Source organism: Grampus griseus, assembly GCF_964374135.1.
Source record: "Grampus griseus genome assembly, chromosome: 5".
In the NCBI taxonomy this organism is placed as follows: domain Eukaryota; kingdom Metazoa; phylum Chordata; class Mammalia; order Artiodactyla; family Delphinidae; genus Grampus; species Grampus griseus.
The window spans coordinates 85,399,792-85,414,087 of record NC_138998.1 but is presented as its reverse complement, the minus strand read 5'-3'; the positions used below and the strand labels follow the sequence as shown (position 1 = coordinate 85,414,087).

Sequence of the window (14,296 nt, the reverse complement as noted above, 5' to 3'; positions counted from 1 at the left end):
CATCGGATGAATGGATAAAGAAGATGTGGCACATATATACAATGGAATATTACTCAGCTATAAAAAGAAACGAAATTGAGTTATTTGTAGTGAGGTGGATGGACCTAGAGTCTGTCATACAGAGTGAAGTAAGTCAGAAAGAGAAAGACAAATACCATATGCTAACACATATATATGGAATCTAAGAAAAACATGTCATGAAGAACCTAGGGGTAAGACAGGAATAAAGACACAGACCTACTAGAGAATGGACTTAAGGATATGGAGAGGGGGAAGGGTAAGCTGTGACAAAGTGAGAGAGTGGCATGGACATATATACACTACCAAACGTAAAATAGATAGCTAGTGGGAAGCAGCCGCATAGCACAGGGAGATCAGCTCCGTGCTTTGTGACCACCTAGTGGGGTGGGATAGGGAGGGTGGGAGGGAGAGAGATGCAAGAGGGAAGAGATATGGGAACATATGTATATGTATAACTGATTCACTTTGTTATAAAGCAGAAACTAACACACCATTGTAAAGCAATTATACTCCAATAAAGATGTAAAAAAAAAAAGATTTGAAAACAAGTATAGACTTTGAACAGTATATTAGCTATACATCCATAGGGTACTATTTTTTTTAAATAGTTTAATTTCAAAAATACATAAGCTTATTGACCAAGAAAATGTGCATTTGTAGTTAAAGAAATGTATGCTGTCTATTTCCCATAATCTCACAACTGAAAATCATTGTGTGTTACTGGATATTTTTTTCAGAATGTGAAAACACAGTGTTGGTCAAAGAAATCACTGGCTTTGAAGGGAAAATTTCAAGTCCATATTACCCAAGCTACTACCCTCCAAAATGCAAGTGTACCTGGAAATTTCAGGTAGCCTAGTTTTAACAGTATCTTAGAAAAATATTGCTATCCTATTTTTAGTAGCTATTTATTTTTGAATTTAATTATACTTATTTTTTAAATTACAAAAAGAATGTCAGTTAATTTTATAATATTTAAACCTTATTAAAATATATTATCTAGAACATGAAGGTTTGTTATAATTTCAAGCCGCTGCTCACAATTAACTGCTTTTTGCAGACTGGGGCTTATTTGTCCAGTTTCTTACTTTGTATTAAAAAGAGCAAAGACATTGTTATAGGATCAAACAGTTTATTTTATTATGGTAGAGCTCATTTATTAATTTTTAATTACTTCATCAGCATTATAATGAGAATAATAAAGAAATAATAAATTGAATTAGGCAATATATATTTCAGCTGTATAAGCAAATCAGAGTGTAAATTTATATAAGGTACATATGTCTCCCTCTGGCGCTAGACAGGTAGTCCCTGGTTTCTGTTTGTTTCTCAAAATCTCAGTGTCTAACCTATTTTTCTTTCTCCAGCTGTTATATTAATGTGGAGGGAGGTCGCCTTTGCTCTTTCAGCATATACATATGAAATCATTTTTGTGGGGCATAGCAGTTAGATGTAAGTGACAAGCAGTGTCTAGTTTGTATTCATTCAACATATTATTATTAAATGCCTGCTCCGTGTCAGGCAGTATTCTGAGCACTGGGATGCATGAGATCTCTCTCTCTCTCTCTCTCTCTCTCACACACACACACACACACACACACACACACACAAGCTCTGCTGTCATGGAGTCCTCTATAAAGTAGGGGGAGACAGGTGACAAAGAAATAAACAAGTAAAATACATGCAGTGTGTTCCACGATGGTACAATGCTATGGAGAATACAGCAGGGGAGGGGCTCTGTAGCTGAGTGGGGGTGGTGGGGGTGTGAAAGGTAGGAAGTCTGGGATTTGTTGTCTCAAGTAGGATGGTCAGGGAAAGCCTCACTGACAAGGGGACATTTGCATAGAAACTTGAGACACGATGGAACTAACCTGGTGCGTGCTGAGGGTAAGAGTGTCCCGGGCAAAGGGAAGAGCTGAGGCAAAGGCCCCGAGGAGGCAGGAGAGTGCTTGCTGCATGTAGGGTTCGTGCACAGTCCTAACAGTTAAATATTGAAATGTTTTTATTATACCCAAATCTCTACCTACTAGTAGGCATCCTTAAATTATTTTTTTATCATTATCCCAAATATTTAAAATATAATGAAGACATAAAGGTTCTGGATTCTTGCTCACTGCCCAATTCTTGGTGCCTTAGAGCAGCAAAAGCTCAGAGCCTCAGGTGACTAGCAAGTCTGAAGGTGGGGAGAGGGGTAGATGGAAAGAGAAGAAAAGAAGCGCTGGGGAAAGAGGAGGGAAAGGCATCAAACCTCTGCCTCTTCAACTCTCCAATAAGCAGAGTTATCTTCTTTATAATATCTAGAACAAGAAAGACCCCGTTCCCAGAAGCTCCATCAAGTGTTTGAAAGTCCTTTGAGATAAAAAAAATGTTGATCCCATGGTAACTCACAAGATTTAAAAGGAAAATCCCTAAACGTTGCTGTGATTAAGTTTTAGTCAGGGTACAAAAAAAAAATCAGATCACTTTCTGTTTCACTGGGTCAAGGGTTAGAAATGCTGAACAATAGGAAATCTTTTTTTTTTTTTTTTTTTTTTTTGCGGTACGCGGGCCTCTCACTGTTGTGGCCTCTCCTGTTGCAGAGCACAGGCTCCGGACGCGCAGGCTCAGCGGCCATGGCTCACGGGCCCAGCCGCTCCGCGGCATGTGGGATCTTCCCGAACCGGGGCACGAACCCGTGTCCCCTGCATCGGCAGGCGGACTCTCAACCACTGCGCCACCAGGGAAGCCCCAATAGGAAATCTTGACAAGGAAAAGAGCATGGGGGTGGGGGATGGGAAAGGGGAGACAGGAAACATTGGGGACAGACTTGTGCGATGACACCATTCCCCAGAGGTCAAGGTTGGTTGTTCTCAATGAGGAGGTTAAATAAAGCTATTGCTTTCTTGGAAGGCTTTGAGCAGCCACCGGTAGCTGTGTGACAGCATGTTTCTTTTTTTTTTTTTTTGAATTTTTGAATGTTATTTAATTTATTTTTTTATAGAGCAGGTTCTTATTAGTCATCCATTTTATACACATCAGTGTATACATGTCCATCCCAATCGCCCAATTCATCACACCACCACCCACACCCCCTGCCGCTTTCCCCCCTTGGTGTCCATATAATTGTTCTCTATATCTGTGTCTCTATTTCTGCCCTGCAAACTGGTTCACCTGTACCATTTTTCTAGGTTCCCCATATATGCATTAATAGACAATATTTGTTTTTCTCTTTCTGACTTACTTCACTCTGTATGATTGTCTCTAGATTCATCCACATCTCTACAAATGACCCAATTTCATTCCTTTTTGTGGCTGAATAATATTCCATTGTATATGTACCACATCTTCTTTATCCATTCGTCTGTCATTGGGCATTTAGGTTGCTTCCATGACCTGGCTATTATAAGTAGTGCTGCTATGAACATTGGGGTGCATGTGTCTTTCTGAATTATGGTTTTCTTTGGGTATATGCCCTGTAGTGGGATTGCTGTCTCATATGGTAATTCTATTTTTAGTTTCTTAAGGAACCTCCATACTTTTATTCATAGTGGCTTTATCAATTTATATTCCCACCAACAGTGCAAGAGGGTTCCTTTTCTCCACACCCTCTCCAGCATTTGTTATTTTTTTCTTCTTTTTTTTTTATTCAGACAGAAAGTCACAAAAATTATAATCATCCCCATCAGTTCACTCAGTCCCAGGTAATTAATTTTTTTTCATCTTGATCTTTTTTTAGCACTTTTATGAATTCATCAGTTTTCCATTAGAGTTCTCAAAATGCTTATTCATTCAGTTCAGCAGTATAGTCAGTTACCAGAAACCTGTACTTGTCAGAGATTTTTCCATGAATTCCTTGAAGATGAAACACTTTTAGAGGAACATTTTTGCAAAAGCATCAGAGTATACCCAGAACTGTCTGTAAATGACAAAAGACTTAAAAATGACCACAGATAAAGATTTGATGAAAGTTCATAATAATGCAATTGACAAGGAAATTTAGTTACTTCTGAGATATACATTTTAAAGTAATAACTAGAATTATAACTTATAACATTATACCAGAACATATAAGATTTTTAGAAATTTCATGTAATGTCTGAAACATTTATATTAACATATTTCTATATAAATAACCCAAAGAAAGATTAGTATTAGTTGTTTTTTGTTTTTTTTTTTATACTGCAGGTTCTTATTAGTCATCAATTTTATACACATTAGTGTATACATGTCAATCCCAATCGCCCAATTCAGCACACCACCAACCCCACCCCACTGCGGTTTTCCCCCCTTTGTGTCTATAGGTTTGTTCTCTACATCTGTGTCTCAACTTCTGCCCTGCAAACTGGTTCATCTGTACCATTTTTCTAGGTTCTACATACATGTGTTAATATACGATATTTGTTTTTCTCTTTCTGACTTACTTCATTCTGTATGACAGTCTCTAGATCCATCCACGTCTCAACAAATGACTCTATTTCGTTCCTTTTAATGGCTGAGTAACAGTCCATTGTATACATGTACCACATCTTCTTTATCCATTTGGCTGTTGATGGGCATTTAGGTTGCTTCCATGACCTGGCTATTGTAAACAGTGCTGCAATGAACATTGGGGTGCATGTGTCTTTTTGAATTATGGTTTTCTCTGGGTATATGCCCAGTAGTGGGATTGCTGGATCATATGGTAATTCTATTTTTAGATTTTTAAGGAACCTCCATACTGTTCTCCATAGTGGCTGTATCAATTTACATTCCCACCAACAGTGCAAGAGGGTTCCCTTTTCTCCACACCCTCTCTAGCATTTGTTGTTTGTAGATTTTCTGATGATGCCCATTCTAACTGGTGTGAGGTGATACCTCATTGTAGTTTTCATTTGCGTTTCTCAAATAATTAGTGATGTTGAGCAGCTTTTCATGTGCTTTTTGGCCATCTATATGTCTTCTTTGCAGAAATGTCTGTTTAGGTTTTCTGCCCATTTTTGGATAGGGTTGTTTGTTTCTTTAATATTGAGCTGCATGAGCTGTTTATATATTTTGGAGATTAATCCTTTGTCCATTGATTCGTTTGCAAATATTTTCTCCCATTATGAGGGTTGTCTTTTCATCTTGTTTATGGTTTCCTATGCTGTGCAAAAGCTTTTAAGTTTCATTAGGTCCCACTTGTTTTTTTTTTTTTTTTTTTTTTTTGCAGTACACGGGCCTCTCACTTTTGTGGCTTCTCCTGTTGCGGAGCACAGGCTCCAGACGCACAGGCTCAGCAGCCATGGCTCACGGGCCCAGCTGCTCTGCAGCATGTGGGATCTTCCTGGACCGGGGCATGAACCCGTGTCCCCTGCCTTGGCAGGCAAACTCTCAACCACTGAGCCACCAGGGAAGCCCCCACCACTTGTTTATTTTTGTTTTTATTTCCATTACTCTAGGAGGTGGATCAAAAAGATTTATGATCAAAAATCATAAATCAAAAAGATTTATGTCAAAGAGTGTTCTTCCTATGTTTTCCTCTAAGAGTTTTATACCGTCTGGTCTTATATTTAGGTCTTTAATCCATTTTGGGTTTATTTTTGTGTATGGTGTTAAGGAGTGTTCTCATTTCATTCTTTTACATGTAGCTGTCCAGTTTTCCCAACACCATTTATTGAAGAGACTGTCTTTTCTCCATTGTATATCTTTGCCTCCTTTGTCATAGATTAGTTGACCATAGGTGTGTGGGTTTATCTCTGGGCTTTCTTTCTTGTTCCATTGATCTATGTTTCTGTTTGTGTGCCAGTACCATATTGTCTTGATTACTGTAGCTTTGTAGCATAGTCTGAAGTCAGGGAGTCTGATTCCTCCAGCTCCATTTATTTCCCTCAAGACAGCCTTGGCTATTCAGGGTCTTTTGTGTCTTGATACAAATTTTAAGATGATTTGTTCTAGTTCTGTAAAAAATTCCATTGGTAATTTGATAGGGATTGCATTGAATCTATAGATTGCTTTGGGTAGTATAGTCATTTTTACAGTATTGACCCTTCCAATCCAAGAACATGGTATATCTCTCCATCTGTTGGTATCATCTTTAATTTCTTTCATCAGTGTCATAGCTTTCTGCATACAGGCCTTTTGTCTCCCTAGGTAGGTTTATTCCTAGGTATTTTATTCTTTTTGTTGCAATGGTAAATGGGAGTGTTTCCTTAATTTCTCTTTCAAATTTTTCATCATTAGTGTATAGGAATGCAAGAGATTTCTGTGCATTAATTTTGTGCATTGATTTCTGTGCATTAATTTTGCAACTTTACCAAATTAATTGATTAGCTCTAGTAGTTTTCTTGTGGCATTTTTAGGATTCTCTATGTATAGTATCATGTCATCTGCAAACAGTGACAGTTTTACTTCTTCTTTTCCAATTTGTATTCCTTTCATTTCTTTTTCTTCTCTGATTGTCATGGCTAGGACTTCCAAAACTATGTTGAATAATAGTGGTGAGAGTGGACATCCTTGTCTTGTTCCTGATCTTAGAGGAAATGCTTTCTGTTTTTCACCATTGAGAATGATGTTTGCTGTGGCTTTGTCATATATGGCCTCTATTATGTTGAGGTAGTTTCCCTCTATGCCCACTTTCTGGAGAGTTTTTATCATAAATGGGTGTTGAATTTTGTCAAAAGCTTTTTCTGCATCTATTGAAATGATCATATGGTTTTTCTCCTTCAATTTGTTAATATGGTGTATCACATAGATTGATTTGTGTATATTGAAGAATCCTTGCATCCCTGGGATAAATCCCACTTGATCATGGTGTATGATCCTTTTAATGTGTTGTTGGATTCTGTTTGGTAGTATTTTGTTGAGGATTTTTGCATCCATATTCATCAGTGATATTCGTCTGTAATTTTTTTTTTTTGTACTATCTTTGTATTTGGTATCAGGGTGATGGTGGCCTCATAGAATGAGTTTGGGAGTGTTCCTTCCTCTGCAATTTTTTGGAAGAGTTTGAGAAGGATGGGTGTTAGCTCTTCTCTAAATCTCTGATAGAATTCACCTGTGAAGGCATCTGATCCTGGACTTTTGTTTGATGGAAGATTTTTTAATCACAGTTTCAATTTCATTACTTGTGATTGGTCTGTTCATATTTTCTATTTCTTCCTGCTTCAGTCTTGGAAGGTTATACCTCTCTAAGAATTTGTCCATTTCTTCCAGGTTGTCCATTTTGTTGGCATAGAGTTGCTTGCCGTAGTCTCTTAGGGTGCTCTGTATTTCTGCAATGTCTGTTGTAACTTCTCCTTTTTCATTTCTATTTTTATTGATTTCAGTCCTCTCCCTCTTTTTCTTGATGAGTCTGGCTAATGATTTACAAATATTTTTTATCTTCTCAAAGAACCAGCTTTTAATTTTATTGATCTTTGCTATGGCTTTTTTGTTTCTATTTCATTTATTTCTGCTCTGATCTTTATGATTTCTCTCCTTCTGCTAACTTTGGGTTTTGTTTGTTCTTCTTTCTGTAGTTCCTTCATGTGTAAGGTGAGATTGTTTATTTGAGATTTTTCTTGTTTCTTGAGGTAGGCTTGTATAGCTATAAACTTCTCTCTTAGAACTGAGTTTTCTGCATCCCATAGGTTTTGGATCATCGTGTTTTCATTGTAATTTGTCTCTATGTATTTTTTTATTTAATCTTTGATTTCTTCTGTGATCTCTTGGTTATTTAGTAATGTATTGTTTAGCATCCATGTGTTTGTGTTTTTTATTTTTATTTCCCTGTAATTCATTTCTAATCTCATAGCATTGTGGTCAGAAAAGATGCTTGATATGATTTCAGTTTTCTTAAATTTACCGAGGCTTCATTTGTCACCCAAGATGTGATCTATCCTGGAGAGTCTTCCATGCGCACTTGAGAAGAAAGTGTAATCTGCTGTTTTTGGATGGAATGTCCTATAAATATCAATTAAATATCTATTGTGTTATTTAAAGCTTGTGTTTCCTTATTTATTTTCATTTTGAATGATCTGTCCATTGGTCTAAGTGAGGTGTTAAAGTCCCCCCAATATTATTGTGTTACTGTCGATTTCCTCTTTTATAGCTATTAACAGTTGCCTTATGTGTTGATGTGCTCCTATGTTGTGTGCATATATATTTATAATTGTTATATCTTCTTCTTGGATTGATCCATTGATCATTATATAGTGTCTTTCCTTGTCTCTTGTAACATTCTTTATTTTAAAGTCTATTTTATATGATATGTTTATTGCTACTCCAGCTTCCTTTTGATTTCCATTTGCATGGAATATCTTTTTCCATCCCCTCACTTTCAGTCTGTATGTGTCCCTAGATCTGAAGTGGGTCTCTTGTAGACAGCATATATATGGGTGCTGTTTTTGTATCCATTCCGCAAGCCTGTGTCTTTTGGTTGGAGCATTTAATCCATTCATGTTTAAGGTAATTATTGATATGTATGTTCCTATGACCATTTTCTTAATTGTTTTAGGCTTGGTTTTGTAGGTCCTTTTCTTCTCTTGTGTTTCCCACTTAGAGAAGTTCCTTTAGCATTTGTTGTAGAGCTAATTTTGTGGTGCTGAATTCTCTTAGTTTTTGCTTGTCTGTAAAGCTTTTGATTTCTCCATCGAATCTGAATGAGATCCTTCCTGGGTAGAGTAATCTTGGTTGTAAGTTCTTCCCTTTCATCTCTTTAAGTATATCATGCCACTCCCTTCTGGTTTGTATAGTTTCTGCTGAGAAATCAGCTGTTAACCTTATGGCAGTTCCCTTGTATATTATTTGTCATTTTTCCCTTGCTGCTTTAAATAATTTTTCTTTGTCTTTAATTTTTGCCAGTTTGATTACTATGTGTGTCAAGGTGTTTCTCCTTGGGTTTATCCTGTATGGGACTCTCTGCACTTCCTGGACTTGGGTGGCTATTTCCTTTCCCTTGTTAGGGATGTTTTCTTCTATAATCTCTTCAAATATTTTCCCGGGTACTTTCTCTCTCTCTTCTCCTTCTGTAACCCCTATAATGCGAATGTTGTTGTGTTCAATGTTGTCCCAGAGGTCGCTTAGGGTGTCTTCATTTCTTTTCATTCTTTTTTCTTTATTCTGTTCTCCATCAGTGAATTTCACCATTCTGTCTTCCAGGTCACTTATCCATTCTTCTGCCTCCATTATTCTGCTATTGATTCCTTCTAGTGTAGTTTTCATTTCAGCTATTGTATTGTTCATCTCTGTTTGTTCTTTAATTTTTCTAGATCTTTGTTAAACATTTCTTGCATCCTCTCAATCTTTGCCTCCATTCTTTTTCCGAGGTCCTGGATCATCTTCACTATCTTTATTCTGATTTCTTTTTCTGGAAGGTTGCCTATCTCCACTTCATTTAGTTGTTTTTCTGGGGTTTTATCTTGTTCCTTCATCTGGTACATAGCCCTCTTCCTTTTCATGTTGTCTATCTTTCTGTGAATGTGGTTTTTGTTCCACAGGCTGTGGGATTGTAGTTCTTCTTGCTTCTGCTATCTGCCCTCTGGTGGATGAGGCTATCTAAGAGGCTTGTGCAAGCTTCCTGATCAGAGGGCCTAGTGGTGGGTAGAGCTGGCTGTTGCTCTGGTGGGCAGAGCTCAGTAAAACTTTAATCCACTTGTCTGCTGATGGGTGGGGCTGGGTTCCCTCCCTGTTAGTTCTTTGGCCTGAGGTGACCCAACACTGGAGCCTACCTGGGCTCTTTGGTCGGGCTAATGGTGGACTCTGGGAGGTCTCATACCAAGGAGTCCTTCCCAGAACTTCTGCTGTCAGTGTCCTTGTCCCTGCGGTGTGCCACAGCCACCCCTCTCTTCTGCAGGAGACCCTCCAACACTAGCTGGTAGGTCTGGTTCTGTCTCCTATGGGGTCACTGCTCCTTCCCCTAGCTCCCAGTGCACAGACTACTTTGTGTGTGCCCTCCACGAGTAGAGTCTCTGTTTCTCCCAGTCTCCTGTCAAAGTCCTGCAATGAAATCCCGCTAACCTTCAAAGTCTGATTCTCTAGGAATTCCTCCTCCCCCAGGTTGGGAAGCCTGACATGGCACTCAGAACCTTCACTCCAATGGGTGGACTTCTGTGGTATAAGTGTTCTCCATTTTGTGAGTCACCCACCCAGCAGTTATGGGTTATGATTTTACTGTGATTGCGCCCCTCCTACTGTCTCATTGTGGCTTCTGCTTTGTCTTTAGAGATCATGTTTCTCAATGGAAATCATGTAAAAAATAATTTGTGACCTGTTAAATATCTTTGCATTTAATAAAAATGACGAAGAACTGCATGACCTAAGTAACAAAAATATTGACTCAAGTCATGATAAAACCTTTTCTGCACAAGAGTTAATTTTATCATCCTCAATCCTTCTTAGTGACTGGTTTGATTTCCAAATCTACTGAAGAACAATCAATTCCCTTCTCAAACTCACTTCTAGCTGAGTTTTTAAGGTCTTATTTATCTGAGAAGGATTAACTCTTGCTCCAACTTAAAGCTCATCTGATTCTTCTCCCAAGCTCTCCTGTCTGTTCAACAAATGTTTGTTGAATGTCTGCTGCATGTCAGTCACTGTACAGGGATGCCTAGTAGCAAGGTTACCAAAGTCCTTCTCTCACAGAGCTAACAGACTACAGGGCAGGAAGGAGATATTAAATCAATAAAACCAAAAAAGGACTTTGTGGTTATAATATGTTGTCTACATTTGTTTAGTACTTCAGTGTTTTCAGCACACATAATTTTATTTGCTCTTCAAAGCATACCTCTGATATAGGAGCAATATTCTGGTGGTTTTATAGATAAGGAAACAGAAATGGGGACAAAGCATTTGCCAGAGGCCACTCCAATAGTAAGTGACCCATGTAGGATTAAAAGGGATCACGCCCCCTCCATAAATAAATTCAACAGCCTCTCTTTTTCTGGGCTCCTGAAGATGTTCAGCTTCCCTATCTGTCATAACATTCACTTATCTGAACATTCATCTCCTTCTCTCTTCCTTCTTTTTGTTTTCCAAATAATAAGTTTTGTTTTAGAGTCTTAGAAGAAAAAGTAAAGCAGTCCCTTGAGTTGTTTTATCACAGATGTCATCAGCCCAGCACCACCCAGTTAGGTCCACCAGACATAAGCAGGGATCACTGTGGGCCATGCAAGTTCACCTTCTCATATCACACAGGAAATAGATGGAATTCCCCAGAAGGTAGCCTCTCTTCCATGCTTCTGTGGCAAGCATATTTGCCAAATAATTTTCCAGTGCTCATCTGAGGTGGGTTCTTGTGTTGTGTGTACACGTGTACACAACCACTGGCAAGTTAGGGGTGACCAAAAGTAAGGTATGTCCTGCATTTTGTTACCATCACTGACTAGACAGATATTTAAATACAGCAGGTCCAGATCAGAAGAATTCCTCTCCTTACTTGGTTAAAGTTCCCAAAACAAAGGTACAGCATTGGGCAGTGGGAACAGAGAGTACAGAACATAGAGGGAAATAGCGTACTTAGTAGTTTCACGTTTCTCGTTCATTTGTTGAAATAGCTTGCAATCCTTTGTGAAACTGCACCTCATCCATCCATTTATCAAGGACGGTAATATCAGTAGAGTCTCTTGGCCAATCTGAGCATGAAAGTAGAATAGTGTATGATTCTGTGTCAGCGGAATCAGTGTGCAAGGGGACATATTTCCTTTCACTGTGGAGAGGCTTTTTGCTTGGGGTGCATATAAATCCATTTTGTTTCAGCGCTCTGGAACTCAGTGACAATGCCCAAGCAAGCTTCTTGGTGGAGGATTGCATTGGAATATGTTCTCATGCTAGAAAATTTAATTGATTCCTTAAATATACTTACTATCTTTCAGTTCACATCTTGTTTTCTTTTTTTTAATGTGAAGAAATAACCAAATGACAAGAGTGAAAAAAGTGTGATATGTGTTCTCATGAGCCTTGTGAGTCTTATGGTGAATGAAAGACAATCCTGTTCCTCTGGGGTTCCCGACATGCGTTTCCAGGCAGTGCTGAGAAAAGGGAGGCCTTCAGAGAAATGCAGGACTAGTTTGAGTTTCTGGTCTGCGTTGGGAAATTTGCTTGTCTTTGGTTAGTCTAGGTTTCTTCTTCTATAAGATGGGAATCATACTACCTGCCTAACCATGTTGTTATGTTTAAATCGGTCATAAGGTGCCCAATCCATTTCCTCTCAAAGGTAGACTAAGGCGGGAGGGGAACTATATTTAAACACAAGTTAGAAAGAAGCACACCATACAGCAAAGAAACTATAACATAAAATATGATGACATAACTGAAAAACCAAATGTCTGTCAGAGCAATAAAAGTCAATGGACAAAACTCATCTGTTAAAGGAATAAGACAGTAGGATTGAATTGCAAAGTATTATCTAAAACTTAACTATATGTTGTTGTTAAAAGACAAAATGAATTTAAAAAATGATTTAGTAAAGTTGAAAATAAAAGAATGGGCAATATCATACTAGGCATATGTAAGCAATCAGAAAGCAAGGATCACAGCCTTAATGCCAGACAATGCTGGAATTATGGCGTTCAGTGGGAAAAGGAAGGCAATCTGCAGTGACAAAGAGGGCGATCCACATAACGATCTAATTACTACAATTATTTATGCACCAAAGGGTATAGCGTTAATACTCGTAAAACCTATATGAAGTACAAAGAGAAATGGAGAGTGCTTCAATAAGAGATTTTCCTTTCTCTTGGTTCATGACAGAGACAGTGGGGGACAATAAATAAGGCTAGGAAGAGTATTAAATCATACAAATAATGAGTTTGGTAATATATAAAAACAGAAATTACCCTTTTAAAAAAATGACCTTGGGGCCTTCATAAATTTGATCCCAACAAAATTGTTAGTAAATTAAAAAATTAAAAGCTATACTGCAATAAATAATCTGTTATCTAGCTCAGATAGAATTTAAAACCTTGAAAATAGGGAAGCCAAAATTCTGCTCCCTGGAAATGTAAGAACTCTCTCTTAAATAATTCCTGGGCTAAAGTGAAAATTAAAACAAAAATTATGGCATATCAGATGTGACGTATGTGCATGTCATACAATGTCACAACAAGGCCAGTTGCATTGCGTGTGTGTACGTGTGAGTGTGTGTGTGTGTATGCGCTCACTTGTGCACGTACCACATAAGTAGCTGCTTCCCTTGTTTGATCTCTTCAGAGAAGATGTAGGGATGACTCAGAAACTTCTGAAATACCAAGGTTTAATATGAAGAGGATGCTGATTCATTCCTCCTTTATCTAAAGAATCAGAATAGTGCCTTAAATAAACTGTCATTATTGTCATCTACGGAGGAAAGTGTGTAAACTTGCTAACAAGTGGGTGTTTTCAAAGTTAAGCTCACTTACTTGGAGGAAACTGAGACCTAGAGGTGATCTAATGTATCTATCTCAGCTCATCACACTGGGGCATCACAGCTGTTCCTTGAGCACAGGGTGGGCTGGGGAGGCAGCTCACTTCCTTCTCTGTTGTGCTCTTCTCTTCAGGTCAGTTTGTTCAGGGGAACTGGTCTACCCCACCAAGGGCCACAGGGCACAGAGAATAAAATGCCCTTAAAATAGCAAGCCCAAGGAATGAGTTCTGAGTAACAAAATCTTAGTCTGAAATATATTCTTCAATTGAGTCATTTTTCTCACTTACGTTTGTTTTTCATAGACTCCTCTATCAACTCTCGGCATAGCACTGAAATTCCATAACTATTCAATAACCAAGAAGAGTTTGAAAGGCTGTGACCACGGATGGTGGGAAATTAATGAGCACATGTAAGTGGTTTCCATATGTGAAGAATCTAATGAAAAGCCTCACCCAGCAGTTCAAAGCCTTGGATTCCTTTTCCCCAGAGAGTCTGCTCTTTACTACTTACAGACAGGGGAACTGAGGACTATAGGAGTTAAATAACTTGCTCAAAGTCACTCAGCTCATAAGAGATTAACCCAGGATTCAAGTCCTTATGGCTCCCAAGTCCCTGTTTCCATCACTGCTCTGTACTGCTGGGCTATGGATGTACCTGCTCCATACTTTACAAAAATAATTGGCAGAAAAACCGTTGCAGCCACGGAGGAAAATAGTAAATAGAAGTCCTGATGATTACAAAAGCTAGAAACCATTAGCCAATTCTGTTTAGTAGGAGAAAGAAGCTGAGAGAAATTTAGGCGCCTGGGCTTCCCGAACTGATCTAGAAGGTCCTTACTCTCTCCCTTAATTCATCCTTTAGCTGTTGTTACTGTTTACTTGCTTCTAAAGTTATAATAGGTCTTGCATTAAAAAAAAAAATACAGGATGCCCTGTCTTTGCCAAATAGCTTCTCAGTTTA

The 14,296-nt window shown here is 38.3% G+C and overlaps 1 protein-coding gene across 2 annotated transcripts in view; it reads left to right on the top strand.

The window, feature by feature from the left end:
* The window catches only part of TMPRSS7 (transmembrane serine protease 7), a gene marked incomplete at both ends in the record, with an annotated part of 50,254 nt that overhangs the window by 19,440 nt on the left and 16,518 nt on the right, over positions 1–14,296 (top strand). For both annotated transcript variants that reach the window (XM_082655115.1, XM_082655116.1), the window contains 2 exons: positions 759–871; positions 13,639–13,745. In XM_082655115.1, the coding sequence (XP_082511241.1) occupies positions 759–871; positions 13,639–13,745 (220 nt within the window). The remainder of the gene's footprint in view (positions 1–758; positions 872–13,638; positions 13,746–14,296) is intronic.